The sequence below is a fragment of the Falco peregrinus genome, chromosome 7 (genome assembly GCF_023634155.1).
Source record: "Falco peregrinus isolate bFalPer1 chromosome 7, bFalPer1.pri, whole genome shotgun sequence".
Classification (NCBI taxonomy): domain Eukaryota; kingdom Metazoa; phylum Chordata; class Aves; order Falconiformes; family Falconidae; genus Falco; species Falco peregrinus.
In genome coordinates this window covers 30497690-30513208 of record NC_073727.1, presented here as the reverse complement: position 1 = coordinate 30513208, position 15519 = coordinate 30497690, and the positions used below count along the sequence as shown (strand labels likewise).

Genomic DNA, 15519 nt, shown 5'->3' with positions numbered 1-15519 from the left:
TTTTCTGAAACACTTTGTATGAAAAGAGCTCATGATGGAAATTTATATCTTGCTGATGGTTCTTTTGACCCTATGTGGGTTTAGCAAAGCAGTCATCAGCTTGATTTGGAACAGGATTGCCCCCCCCAAATGGATTTCTGTACTGACTGCCCGGACTGCATCAAAAGCAAGCAAGAAAAGACTCAGCAATGTACTTATTTGTCTGCCTAAAACTTTTACATCAAAGACAGCTTGAACAGTTTCTGAACAGAAGAGTTTTTGAGGAGAACGTGAAACCTCTAGAAGCTGATACTGACACATTTCTGAAAAGGCATTACTTCATAGTATAGATAGATATTTCTTTGTAGCATCCAGAAAATTTTATTTGACTGTTGCTGTTTAGTTAGACCAGACAGCGCACTTCATGCTGCTTGAGAGGCATTTGAAAATTCAGGGTCTCCTGCCAGGAGCCTGTTTCTTATTTCTGAAAAGCTAACTATGCTTTAATTGTGGTCTGGAAGTTAATGTTATTTCAGAATTGTCTTCTTGATTCCATCATTGCCATTTGGCAGATGTGGAAACTCTCCCTCTTTACTACATCACCCATGGCTCTCTTCATTACCATCTGCTAAGGTTACAAAATCTGTTATAAGCTCACTGCTAATTTCAACTTCCTTTCCTTTTTTTTTGAAAAAAAAAAACAAACCCAAAACCAAACAACAAAACAACCCATAACAGAAAACAACCCATCTGTGTAGCTACTGAGCAACTTACCCTGCTGTAATAAAGAACTCCTTTCAGACACATAAGCCAGTACTTCTGTTTAGGTCAGCCAAGACGAGTTGTCTTTTCTTGAGTACGTCCTATACCCGTTTCTTCTTTCCAAGGGAAAAGAGTTTCACTGGGCAAGCTGATACTCTGCCAGCCAGAAAAACCTGTGGTGGTTGAAAAATTAAAGCTGTCTTTAATAAAAACCTCTTTTCTAGTATAGCTGTTCTTTCTCTATTAGCCAGATACATAGCATTAAAGTTTTCAGAAAATAGTATTTAGTAGTATTATGAAAACAGTAATTCTCTAAATAGTGCATTCATTTTTAATTTAAAATATTCTTTCTCATTTTATCTAGTAGCTATGCACAGCACAGAAGTAATTGGGCTGTATTAATTCTCCCTGTATATTTTTAAAGGAATTTAATTTAAATGATAGACTTGAAACTGGTTAGAAATAATGACATCACTGTTATAACAAAATCAATTTTTAGCAAAACCTCAGCTTACTAAGCTATGAATAAACAATTCTGTGGGTAGTAAGTACATTTAGCATTGTCTAACAGGGAAGCATTACAAATGGGCAGCCCTGAACTCCCTTCACAGCTCCATAGCGGGCTGTTGCGCACCCGGTCTTCATCATCTTTGACATGACCACAATGGGACTCACTCCCACTGATTTGGGAGTGATGTCTGAAAGTGCAAGGCAGAATAAAGGTGAAAGATTTTTGAGGAGGAGCTATACACCATGAAGGCCTGGAGGGACACAGATTTTACACTAGCTCTTTGAAAGCCTCAACAAACACATGTATACACAGACACACACATTATCACAAATAACTCTTATGATGCATTTGCTAGTTACTTCTGCAGAGACTAGCAACCCACTGAATGAGCTGCCTACTCATTTGCAGTAGTTGAACAGGACTAAAGCTGTTGGCAGTGCCTGCATCAAAGCTGAAATATGATGAAAGGATTTGTGTCATGTGTACTGAATGGGGGCAGACCTGCATCACGCTCATTTCTCATCCAGCAAATGCTACTTCCTGACACCATGACACATTTACAGGGGCAGGTCTCTCTCTTTTCTGTGCCGAGCAGTAGGCCCAGCCAAGTCTGCCACTCTTCTGTTAAATCTGTAACAGTGTGACCAACTGTCAAATCTCAGGAAATTCTATGCAGCTAGCTTTGTATTCAAAAATAGAGCTGATAGGGATGGGTGGTGGAAGAGCACGTTCAGAAATACGGCTTTTTATTCTTTGCCAAACAGACCCATTCTTTCTCAGGCAGACTTTGCAAAGAGCTCACCGTATGGGGAATAAGGACTTTGGAAGGTGTCACCCCAAGTTCCTTTGAAACTGTGGTCTTCTGGGATGGTAAACTGTGTGATAAAGTTGCACAACTAATTGGGTAATTTATTATACTGTCCTAATATGCTTATTTGTCCTGCATACAATGATTAGAGTCAGTACTGAGGTCCAGTCAGTCAAATTACTTTTCAAGCCTTTGCAAGTAGTTTTGGGGACCCTGCAGGTGCATCAAGCAGAGCTTCCATACAGACCAGAACCTCAGGGACCCTGAGCCCTTGTCCTTTTCTGCACTGAACTAATAACCCGTCTCTGCCGGTTTTTTTGGTAAATCCAACCACAGTGCATCAGGGAGCTTACAAGTCCATATTGTACTGCTCTGTATGGAATTGTCATTGGGCAGGGAGGATCCGCTGTATGCATCCCACGCTGTATGCTGTAGAAATTCTTGAAGTGGCTGAGGTACAGGGGCAGAAAAACCTTATATTGCAGTCATTACTTGGGATAGTAAAAGGGATTTCTGTGGGAAATCCTTGCAGTAGTAGTTATGGTTGATCAGGACTCTGCAAGAAAGTCCATTTCAGTGACTGCTCACATATTTTAAGTGAATGAGTCTTTAGCAAAGTAGTCTTTTACCATATGGTCCAGTTTGAGTACCTATATATACCTCATGCAAAATTGTATTTGAAAATCATACGAGAGATTATGGTAAAAAACCCAGGGAGGGAAAATTAGGGACTTCATTAGATAAGGAAACACAGTTCACAGTCTCTCAAACTAGATAGTTGGATCTGTTTTACCCAAGTTGTCTCACAACTTGACTTGCTAGCTCAATGGAAGTTTCTGTATTTCCTAATTTATCTGCATCTTTTAAATGAACTAACCTGCCAGCATTTTCTTTTCATCTGTGTTCATCCAAATTTGAATTTGCAATAGGTTGTGTTTTGTTTGTGATGCTGAGCTTCAAGAGGGTTACCTGAGGGTAACAAAATGTTGATAATTCATCTGAATTTTAGAACTTTTTTGTGGTGCAGAAATGATGTGTAAGTCTTGCAAGGTGAAGCTTTGTTCTGAACATTCAATGTGCCTCATGACGGCATGATGAAAAAAACCCCATTTTTTCCAGCAATTTTTTAGTGCTTCTGTAGAGGCAGTTTCAGCAATTAAAGCATGACACAGCAAATGCTAAATATAGTCTTAACTGAAATGGTTGGTAGTTTTCGTTTTACACAGCTCAGTTTTCTCATCTCTGTGCAAGGGAGACCGGTTTACTTACATTGAAATATATAAGCTCAAGGACATAAAACACCAAGTAGATATTATTTTTTCATTATGTTCTGCTTTTAGAATTTGGTACATACATCTAGGGTTTTAGATCTTTCAGATTACTTTAGAGGTCCATTAGAGTCAGCTTTCAGAGGTCACATTTTTACGCTTTAAACTTCTGTGTTCTTGCATATCAGTAACATCTGAAAGCAGTAACATAAATGCCGCAAATGTGCTTTTAGAAATATGTGATTCAATTTATCATGTTTAAAATTAGTTCTTGAGTTCAGCCCTTAATACAATGCAAAATACATGGTTTTCTTGTGGTTTTAATCCAAATTTTGTGAACGTATCCTTGCAGCAATTACCTCCAAACATAGAAGTGAAAGAAAAATAATATTTACATGTATTTAAAGATACCTGATTACAGCTGTTTGCTTCCATTTCATTTCTTTCTCATTTTTCTGTTCTATCTTTTAACTGCAGTGGCTGTGCAGTAAAGAGCTTGTCATGGTGACTGCTGGGGATGCGTTCCAGCAGGGCCAACATCATGGAAGGCTCATGTAATATAAGCTCAGTGGTGTCTTCAAGCAAGGGCTTCCACAACTGAACCAGCTTCATGGAGCGTTCACTGAAGTACTTTGCAGATGGGAGTCGTGTATGACTGCCTCTTGTATTTTCTTAATGTGTATTTGTTGCTATCCATTTTAGCTGCCTGCACTGCTTGTCATGTCCTGTTTCTTTTTTTTTTTTTTTTCTTTTCTTTGTAATTTTCACACTGGGAGCACATACTTAATGTTGTTTTTTAAGGATGTGGCCAGTTCCAAACTTTTAGATAGGCTATTAATTTCTTCCCATTAATGCATTTTGTTTGGATGGTTCAAGCTACTTACCTTGTGAATAGACAGCAACCAGTCTTCCTTCAGGAGTTAGGGGGACATTCCCATGTTCTGAATTGACCTTCTGATACTTGGCTCAGAAGATTGTAATGCTGAGAATTAAATGGTCAAAGTATAGAGCATATTTGTATCATACTGTCCTGCATTAATCAGAAAATTGGAATTATGATTCTAAAATTTAATTTTAATGACTTTAACCAGATATTCTTATTAGAGTATTAGAATGGTATACTGGTACACTACTTGATGTGCAATTCTTAAATCACGGGATTCCTAAATTAGTGGGATAGTCCCCAACAATTTAAGCAGCAACACTTAAACTTTTATGCTTCTTCTATTTATGTACATTTAGAATTACATGCTTACTTATGTACATTTAGAGTTACATGCTTATAAGTTCAATGTTGTCTTGTTTTCTCTGTGACCAAAGATCAGGTTGCATGTTTACTAAAATGCCTCCCAGATCAATTTGGTCACTCAGGCAATGTGTTAAAAGTAGAATACTAGAGAACCATCTTACAGCCAAGCCAGAGTTGCAAAGGGACTTCTAATAAACACTCTCGTCTGTGATAATGTTAAGTCAAAAGCAAAACAGTCTAGGGATACTGTGGTGGATTCATACGTATGTCACATACTAACCCTGAGGTCCCATGACATGAATGGGATGGGCCCTGTGGTCAGTACAAACTAGTACAGTCCACTTTTTGCATTTCAGTAATTTTCTACCTTCTTGGGTGAACTGGGTTTGCCTAAAAAAGTGTGTGGTAATATATATGTTTATTAGTTTGATGTGGGTTCTATTAAAAAAACTAAAGGATATAAAGCACAAGATACAGACAAATTGTGCTTTGCAGTCTCAGGTGTAACAAAACCAGAGCGTTTTCGAAGGCTGCCTGTCCTGCACACTGGGAAGCTCCCAGCAGTGCCACAACCCACTATGGCTGCAGGCCCTCGTGCATTGCGCAGGGAGCAGGCTGGTTCCTGCACACGTGCAGGGGGTGTGCCAGGTGGGTCTGAAAGTGTCCTTTTAAACTGGATTTTATTTTACTAGCATAGACTACCCTGTCATTTTAGTCATGGACCTCTCACTGTTGAGGGAAAACAAAGTATTATGATAGTGATACATTACTGTAGTAGATAGTAGTGAATTACTGTAGAATCAGTATTTTTGTAGAATAAAAGTCAATGGAGAAAAAAATGGGGCAGGGAGCTTCATGAAGGTAATTGTATTTATAGTTAAAGCATGAAATAATTTTTTCCATCTGACTTTTACATATAGGCATACGACAGCATTGAGCTGACTAAACTGAGCGCTGGCATAACTCCATCGACTTTACTGAAATTTCATCCCTTTGCAGCAATACTGGGTTTGGCTCAAACAGAAGTGACTAGATAATTTTCTGACTGGTAATGTTCATAGGTTGTATTTCTGACTTGGAGTAAACAAACTATATATTTCAGGCTATTAGCAGATAATGGTGGCCACTTGGAAGACATTTCCAAGTATTCATACAACGCTGCTTCACTGGCTGGTTGTGCAGTAGTGTGTTTGGCCTTCCTGTATACAGCCACTTGTAGTTCTGAATTCTGCATTTCTCAAAAGTTATATAATTTAGTGGGGATGTTTCTTGCAAAAGAAAAACAGCATTTATTCCTTTCTGCACTGAGGTGGAGATAAAGAAAGGAACCTCACTGCATGGTCTGATCCTTTGTTTTCAGTGACTGCATACACGGGAGATGCTTTTTGATTAACCTTTAAAGCAGGTAGGTTTTAAACAGGTCAGGCTAAATGCTGTTTTGTGTTTCTAATATGTCAGTGACTTCACATTTGAGATAGAGTTTAACATACAAAAAGAAGCTTAGAAAATCTTCAAGTTACTGTGCAACGATATCATCCAGTACTTTATCCTTTTGCATTCATTTGGCTGTGTATAACATGCAGTCAAACAAGACTGCCTTGAAATAAAAGGTCAACTTAAAAACTCAAGCATTGCCAGTGGCAGTCAGATTGAAAAACTGAACTGCAGCACTGCTGAGGCTTCTTAGGCTTTAGCATAAATTTTAGCACAGAAAAGTAAATACAAGAAGTTCAGTATTTTGAAAATTCCAAATCGAAAGGATCTTGTCATAGCCATTTTGAAACTGAATTGTGCCTGCCTGTCTGATGACCGGTAGCACAGTTATCTCATGCCTTCATTTTCTTCACTTTGTTGGCCTTTCTCTCAGAAGAATACCAATAAATACTATCAAGCACCAAATTATATTTTTTTATTAATTATTACAAAGAAGACTTCAGACAGGTCCCAAATATGGCTTTCATTAGATGTTTCAGCATCATCATACGTATAAAATATCTATAGAATATCACCGAAAGGCCTCAGTCCTCTCAAGAGGATTTACAGCTTGCTATCTCTTTTTGTCTTAGACCTACTGAAAAAAAGGATGGGTGCTCCTAAAATCAGATAATGTGTTCTTAGAAAGTGGAGGTGACTCAACCAGATTCAAGAACAAGAAAACTCGAAAGACTGTAAAAAAAGTCATGCAATGTGAGTAGGAGAAGCAATTTAAAAAAAAATATTTTTTGTGGAAGCATAATGTCTTGCAAGGAAGATGGATATGGTAGTCCCACTGGGACTAGGGAAAGAGGCTTGCTGCTTTGGTAGAGGCACTTAAAACTTTTCAGGAGTCAACCCTTGAAGCCTGGGAGAAGGAGCAGACCTGCTTCTGGCCTGTAGGTTTTTACATATTCTTTCCATCTCCTCCCAAGTAATCTGTATTGCCTCTTCTTTCCCACTGCCTTTGGGAGAGGAGGGGATGGAGAAATGAGAAGGTAGAACAGAATTCAAAATTTTCCCCATAAGAAAAACACACCTGGGAAATTCCCAATTACGTTCAGAAGTTACTGGTTAAATATCACTGGATTCCACCCCCTGCATGTGTTCTTCTTCCTGTGGTATCAGAGTTGATGACACAGGGTTGATTTGAATCTCTTAGACTTATTGTAAAATCATATGGCACACCCAAAAAAAGTGTTTGAGCCACCCACCAGTAATGAATCACATAAAATCCCCGACTCCCAAGGGTGTTCTAGAAATGATGTAACTAATTTGTCAGGTGAAAATTTGACTCTGAAACCTGGAACATTAAGAAGAATCTAAAAAATTTCAGGAGGCTGGTAATAAACCATAGCTATGGTAACAACAAGCTGCTTGGTTTTATTCTTTCCCATGGAATAAGCTGTTACTGAAAGCACAGCGCAAAGCATATTCAAATTGGTATCAATTTCTGTTCCTTTGTGAAAGACATGCAATCTTCGTTTGCTTGCAGAAAAGACAAAAACAAAAACATTGTGTACACTGTGTTATTTCATGATGCCTGCTTTGCAGATACTAGGTGACACAGTTTATTGTTAATGCTGCACAATGCAGGTAATGTACTTTTAGTGGAACGTTTCAGTCTTTTGTAGGCCAACCTACCCCTAGCAGCAGGAGTACAGTTTATTAAGTAAGCTAACTGTTCTTAACTGTAGTGCCACACAATACAGTTTAACATCTTGCTTTGTAACATTTTTTTTGCAAAGCAGGAGGAATTGCTCTAAGGCTTCTAAAGGCTGCTTAGACTTTTCCAGGACACAGTGTTCAGCTGAAAAAGCTGTGGGTGGAAGAAAAAGATTTCTGTACTTACTGAAGCAACTCAATAACCGAAATTTTGTGATTTTAATTTCAAAGCAATTTACGATATAGATGTGCTTGCAGAAATGCTGCTGTTGCTTTTTGATAGAATGCACACATGCTTTATGTCTTAATTAGATAGAGGAAATTGCATTCTCTTAGAACAATATTTAGTTATTTAGTGTCTGGTTTTTAAATAATCTTTTAATTCTATTAAATACAAAAGCAAGTGTGTAGGATAAATATTGAATGCATTTCTGGCTTTAATCAAAGAAAAATGCTGCTCTCAGAGGTTATGCTTCAGCTTAATGCCATTTAAAGCATTATGTGTTTACTCGGGGGGGCGGGGGGGGGGGGAAGATATGTGATTTCTGAACCTGGAAATAGATCACAAACTCTTGGGTGAGATGTGCTGCGATTGACCTTAATGAGACAGCATCTGCCTAGTACCAATGTTTAAGCTGTTACTTTCTATTGTTATTTTTCTTTGTTGATTCTGCCAAGAGGGTGGAGTTTGTGTCAGAAGGAGGTGGGGAGAAGGCTTTTCAGACAATAAGAACTTGAGCCCATTCATTGTCTGGAGCATCACATTTCACAATAATTATCTGGGGATGCAGGCTATTTCCACTTACTGTTGATTCACATATAAGCTTACATGAGTTTTCCTTCATACCATGCCGCCATTTTCTATGTGCATTGAGACCTTTTTACCCCTCTTGAATGGGGCAATACTGGAACGCAGATTGCCATGCTTCTAATTGTTATAGACCCAAGAGATATAAGAGTTGACAAGCTAATAAAAGTCACCTTAGTGTAGGTAGGCTCCATGAAGTGCAGAGGGACAAATGCACGTAGAATGGACTGGAGCCAGTACTACCCACCACCTCTGCCTGGTTGGGCCTTCTAGATGGGACAACAGAGACTTGTTAAAAAGAGGGGCTTGGGATGTCCTCAGGGCCCGCTGCATTGCCAGGTTGAGATCCATGTGAAAACAGAGGCTTGCTTCAGCAGCATTACCGAGCACAAACTCATCTCTGCAGGAGGTCCAAGCCACTTAGCACACTTTTTCAAGAGGGTTGGGAAATCTAAAGCAAATACTGCTCCCAGTCTACAGCTGTGTACATAAGCAGACTGCACATGTAAAACATTGCTGGATGGTGAATAAAGCATTAACCAGCTAAATTTATTTATAGAGTAAAACTACTGACTTCAATCTGGCCTGGTTTCCAGACAGATACACTGAGATTATTCGTAGTGAAAAAGCTTTACTAATTGCGTCCAGTTTCTATATTAATAACTTAAAACCCAACTGAAAGAATGAATGCGTCTCAGGTTCCGTTATCTGGCTGCTGAAATGTAAGCATGGGTTTTTTGCCTTTCTGCTCTGAGCAGTAGCACTGTCAAAACACAGATGCCCCAGCAGGGACACTGTGGAAGATATGGCGTTGCTGTTGGAGCTGATTCAGCCAGACTACCAGGTTCTGTTCTGCCACCTTCACCTTGGCCCTTTTACCTATTTTTTTTCTTCTGTGGTATCGTTCACAAGTAGACAGGAGATACATGGGAAACCGTAAAGCTTCCATGAATGGCAATACCAAGGTACATAAAAACACTGCAGTGACATTTATTAGGAGTTGGAAGAACTCTTACCATACCTTTTCCAGGCATGCAGTTTTCTGGGGTTGTGACATGCCTCTGATTCTTGCAGCTGCATGACAAAACAGCATCACAAACTCCAGAGCTCAGCAGTGATGAGGTAATCTTTCTCATTGCCTGCTGTTAGATGCCTTCCCCTTCTTGATATTCAGCTTCCTCACAGCTCTCTGCATTGTCCTGTAAATATGCTCCGTACGCATGCTTATCCAACAAAATAGTGTGCAACAAGTATTATATGCAGATAAGTTCTTTAAAGAGATCTTGAGCTAAGCTGTTTGCATGTTTCTTGGTCTTGAGTCTTTTGCAAGACACTAGCTTTTATTCTTCCTTCTATTCATGCTTACCAGTCATGCTTTCTCTCACAAACGTTCTTTAGTACTGAAGCTGGCTTCAGGGTTGAAAGGCTGCATAATTTCATTGAGGTGTTACCAACAATAATTTAGTTTCCTGCATTAGTCTTCCACTGTAAGCCAGTATTTGTGCCTTCTTGAAAAGACTTCTGACCATTTATCATTCAGAGGACCTCTAGCAGCAGTCTGAAGGTTTTGATGGGATCTCCTGGAGTTTAAGTATTTGAGGGTTTTAGTCAGTATTTACTGACTTTTTAAAGCTTGTGTTTCTACAACTGTACTGACAAAATACCTAGTGACAGTTATGCTCCATAGTTAAAACAAGCTGGTGAGGAATGCACGTCATGGCAGGTCTTTAGTGAGTATATAAGGGCTTTATACAGGTTAATAAAGAGGGCAAAATGACAGTAAACAGCATTTCTACATGCTCATGCCAGTATTTCTGAGGCCTCTCTTCTACTGAGTACATTATGAATACCTGGCTAGGCATTAATAAAATATGACTTGTGCTGAACTGTAACATACAACTTTCCAAAGAGATAAAAGCTATTCAGTGATCATCAGCTACTAATTAAAAATGCATCAGGTCAGCAGGAAGCGTTTGAACACAGATTTTATTTATCGATTGTGAATGTCTCGGCACCAGCACAGAACTGCTCCTGTTTTACCTCCCCTCCCCAAGCTGTCATGTCTGTCAAACTCTACAAGCTGTCTAAAGCATTGCTCTTCTTACCCTGGCGGTGGTAGGTTTTGGAATTTTGGGATGGTTATGCTGAAATTACAAGGTGTCCAAGTATCTTCTCCTTCTTTTTATGTCTTTGTCTGATAATCCGGAGTGCTGATTGAGTCAGGGTACACTTGATCAGAAGGTAGCTTACCATGGGGACCACTGGGCTGCAGTTACAAGCAACAGTTACCACAAAGGCTGCTGTTGTGGAATTCTCTTGAAATATTTGGAGCAGACTCAAAGCAGCTTGGGCAGGAGGGAAGCCTCTTGCTGGATTTGAATTGTTGCTGACAGGAGCATTTTGTTTCCAGCCCTGTGCCTTAAACTTTATGGTGATACCGAGGGTCTTTTGGTGGAACTGTTCATTCAAATGAATGTTACAATTCTTCTTGCTTTCCACTTAGTTTTCTTACTAAAAACAAACACTGAAAAACTGTGATTTTATTGTAAAGTCTACTAAGTTAAGTTACTCTGGAATAAGGCATGTCCTTTGTTTTTAACCAATGATCTGTATACCGGGTTGAGCGCTGTCAGTTGAGTGCCTGCCCCACGCCGGCTCCCGCCGTTGCGGGCCGGCCCGAGGCGAGGCGCAGCGGGCCGCAGCGCGGGGCGCGACTCCCGCCGGGGGCTCGGACCCGCCCGGGCAGGCTCGGGGGCAGCCGGACGAGCCAACGAGCGGCCCCGAGCCCAGCGGCAGCGCCCAAACCACCTCTGCGAACCCGGCGGGGCCTGTGCGGCTGCACTGCGGGGGCGGCCTGCGAGCCGGGCCGGGCCCGGCCAGTCGGACCCGCCGCTGCAGCCAGCACCGCCTCGCCCCCCGCCCCGGCGCCCCGCGGCCGCCCGCCCCGCTTCCCCGCCGTGGGGGCTGGGTTATGTAAGCGCCTCGTCCCCGAGCAGCGCAGCATCGGCGGGGCTCCCGCCCCTGTCTCCGCCCCGCTCCCAGGGCCGGAGAGGCAGCGGCGGTAGCGCAATAAAGCAAGTTTTGTCTGCTGCGCGGGGGTGACGAGGTCCCGCCGCCCTCAGCGGTCGCGGCCCGGCACCATGGCTGCGGCGCCCCTGGGGCAGGCAGCAGCCCCCGCCGCGGCGACAGCCCGCCGCTAACCTCCCTCGGCACTCGGAGCGGCCGCCGCCGCCGGCCATCCGGGCCGCGGCCGCCCGCCGGGGCCGCCGGAGAGCGTGCAGCGCCGCCTCGCCGCGGCCGGAGAGCGGCGGCCGGCCCGGCCCGGCCCGGCGCGGCGCGGCACCATGTGGAGCGGGCTGCACCCCCAGCTCGGCTTGCGCGGCTGCAAGGCGGGTAAGGACCCCGCGGCCCCGGCGCGTCCCGGCGGGGCGGGAAGGGATGGGGCTGGGGGAGGCACACGGGCCCGCCGCGGTGGGGCGGCGGACAGCGTCGCGCCGCTTCCCCTTCCCCTTCCCCGGCCCGGCTCGCTCTTAGGGACAGAAACGTCCGAGGAAGCGGCTGGCTGCCTCCCCACCCGGCTCCGTGAGGGTGGACGTGGCGGCGGGGCCTCCCGGAGCGGGCGCGGGGGCCGGCCCGAGGCGGCGGGCGGCCGGGCGGAGGGCTCGGTGTTTACTTCGTTGGACCTTGCAGCGGATGGTAAAAGCTGAGCTTAACCTATATAATCCGTTTCCTTGTTTTGGCCTTCTCTTCCCGCTCCCCTCCACCCCCGCCCCGTTTGTTAGTCTGTCTAGGCGGAGGCTGGAAGCGCGCGTCTCAGTGCTTTCCGTTTAAAATTTAGCCTGTATCAAATCGGTCGAGTCTTTTTTTTTTGTTTCTCTGGTTTTTGGGGTTGTTGTTGTTGTTGTTGTGTCCCCCCCCCCCCCCCCCGGCCTTCTGTCTCTGGGTTAATTAGAGCCTAGTTCTGCAGGTTGGCTGGGATACGCTGAAATGTTACGCCTGGACGTAGGTTGTCACTGGGGGGACATCCTGGCTGTAGGAGGTGGGCTAACTTTCAGCTGTAAAAAGGCTGTCAGAACTGGCAGAGGAAAACTGATGATCTGTTTGCAGAGCCCTATGAGCATTACCTTTGGGCAGGTAAGACGATGTACCGACTGTTTTGGATACCCTTCTCAGGATTTGGAAATATTGCCAACTCTGTCACCTGCTTCACTCTGGCAGAGTTCCTGCAAAGATTTTGTGATATTTTGACTTACTGAAGTAATTGATCACTGTGAAGGTCTGTGGTTTGGCTCTGCTGTTACAAATGCAAAGTAGTACTGCTGGAATATTTTTTTTTTTTTCTTCAGAAATCTGGATTCGAGTTTTAATTTTGGGATTGGAAAATGTGGCTGTGTAATGTATATACAGTTAGTTGGCATATTATTTAAATGACAGGATTGTTTTGCTTTCGACTGACAGGGTTTTTCTTGCAAATACAAGAGCTGCTAAGATGTTCTCAGCAGCTGCCTGGATCTCTACAAGTAATCTAATGTTCAGTCCCGATAATGTGAAAGAAGACATTGTTCCTTTTTTCTGTACTATTATTAAGTTATTAATTTCTATGTATAAAATGTTTGCCTTGTTGAAGACTGAAGTGTTATGTTTTTTGGTTTGTCTTTTTTTTTGTTGTTTGTTTTTTTTAAAGCTTTCCGCAAACGAATGGAGTTACATTATCTTTATGCAACAGCTTGCAAAGGTATTGGGTATTCTGAGCGCTAGGCGCAGAGATTTCAGTTAAGTTGATGGAAATTGCAGGAATTTGGGGTGTTTCAGGTCTTGGTTATTTGTCTTTGGGTAAAGAATATCAGAAGGTTGTATCACGAGCACACACTGGCACCAACTTCAGACAGTTACAAAGATTGTTGGTGTTAATTTTTCATTTGCTTCAGAAAACTTTGAATTGTGCCAGTTGTTACAGTGTCTTCCCTTTATGTTTGGGGTCAAATAAAGTGTTTTAGTACTTTATTGAATTTGTAAGCAATTCTGATCAGTCAGTTGTTGGGTGAATGCTTTACTTTTTCTTATTTGTCACAATCGCCTTTGAGAACTAATTTTGTGTATTGCTTTTCTTTCCTCCCCCATACTCTCTTTCCTTTAAATACTCAAGGTTAATATGAAGTTCAAAATGTACTTTTATCTATAAGCAGTAGAAGTGTGAGGTAGCAAAACTTGCAGAAAAATCTCTAATTTGAGATAAGATAGACTAACAGGAGTTGGTGGTTAATTAGAAGGCAAGTAGATAAAGGTTTAACCTTGAGATATGATCTGTGCATTATCATTTCCAACGTAGTAGTCCCTTTTTACATTGAAAGAGTCAAGAAGCTGTGTCTCGATGTTTGTAATCCCTCTAAAGAAGAGGAAGTTAATTAGTTCCATGCACGTATTTTAATGAAGGGATAATGGCTACTAAGATTCTGTGCTATTATATTATTGCCAGGTTAGATTTTTGTTTTGAAAAGGAAGGGAAAAGTATTCTAGCACAGAACAGTAGTGTCCTACTAAGAAGCAGAAGTTTTAAGTACTTATTTTTCAAGCTGAAGGAATTTTTCTTTTGTCAAAATAAACTTAATTCTTTAGTAGCATTAATTGCTATGGATTCGGCTTGTTTTTTAAATATTGGTGTGGGAGCATCACAGTTAATGACTTTTTAATTCTTGTTAAGCTGTGTTTATTACTGAAAAGCGTTCTGTTTTGCTTGTGGATATGGGTATTTAGAAATCCTATTTTTGCTGAAAATAATGCAATTCCCTTACAAAGCTGGATGCCTACTAAAGAATTCTGTAACTATTTGCACAGGGGAATTATCAGATTTTCAGTAATAGATGCAAATTAATTCTGATTTTCTTAAAATGTAACAGGCAAGGACACTTCTTGGAGTATTTAATTTGTGGCCTTCAGTTTTATTCTCTTGTCATTTCCAAATTGTTCTTGCTTTTCAGTTCAAGAGCAGTGCATTCTCTGAAAAAAACGTGCTCAGTTGTTTGCATGCTGCTGAGATTTTTATTTTTTTTTTTTATGCTAGGTGCTTCTTGTTTATCCAGTGGATGTAATGACAGAGTTTACCCATGTACAATAAATCCAGCTTCTTACAGTCTCAGTACCTGTCCTGAAAAATTAAATTGCTATTTTTGGAATGTATGTGACTTGACAGCCTCTCAGTCTTCTTGTACACGTTTAACTGTTTTTGAAAACCTTGCAGCATAGTTTATACCTCTATAAAGGCAGCAGTTATCCACTGTGCTGCAGAAATTTAAATAACTGTGGTGAAGGGCATGCAGTGTTTCAAGCCCTTTGCTTATTCATCTAGACTGTTGTCCTTTGAAATGTACAGTTGGTTAATAACTCTTTAAAGCCTATGGAAGTGTTCATCTAGATGTGTTGTTTCTCTGGGGCATGCAGGCATTCAGTTAGGCTACCTGTGTCCAACAGATGGCTGCAGCAAGTGAAACAAATATAGGTTACAATGAAACAAGAAATATTTATTACTTCAGGTAAACTGTACCACCTCTAGTCAAATCTCTCTCCACTGTCCAATTTTACCAAGAGCTGACCACTACTGAAATTTGGCTGGTAATAATTGTTTGGGTGACAAAATAAGTGGTGAAAACAAGAAGTGAGGTGCACAAAAGGATGTGATTGACACTCCCTAAAAATAGGAGCCTGCATCCCTCTGCTTCTAGAGGCCTAGCAATGTGGTTTGTTCATAAGGCGTATTCCAAAAATCACGTGCGTTCTTGTACTTAACCCTTGTTGTCAGTGAGCATGACACATACAAGTCTGAAAGATTATTTAAGGATGTCACAATCAAAGTGTCAGCAGCAATAAGGTCACAACACATTGTGAGGCCAGTGGGGCGCAGCCTTCTTGGGATATCCATGGATTTCACTACATAGCCAGGCTGGGGGGGATGGGACTGATGTTACTCTCTTTCATCCTTTGTGGTGGAGCCAGGGACAG

General features: G+C 41.8%; 1 protein-coding gene across 3 annotated transcripts in view; it reads left to right on the top strand.

The window, feature by feature from the left end:
• Positions 1-15519, top strand: part of CEP85L (centrosomal protein 85 like) — a 152924-nt gene that overhangs the window by 21302 nt on the left and 116103 nt on the right. Inside the window, exon 2 of one of the 3 annotated variants that reach the window (XM_055809692.1) lies at positions 3806-3955. The exons of 1 other annotated variant lie outside the window; for it this stretch is intronic. Coding sequence is in view for 1 of the 2 variants with exons in the window: in XM_055809690.1 (XP_055665665.1) it covers positions 11868-11916 (49 nt within the window). In the remaining variant the exon portion in view is untranslated. Of the gene's footprint in view, positions 1-3805; positions 3956-11562; positions 11917-15519 lie in introns of those variants that run through there. One more of the 3 variants, XM_055809690.1, reaches the window with a different exon arrangement.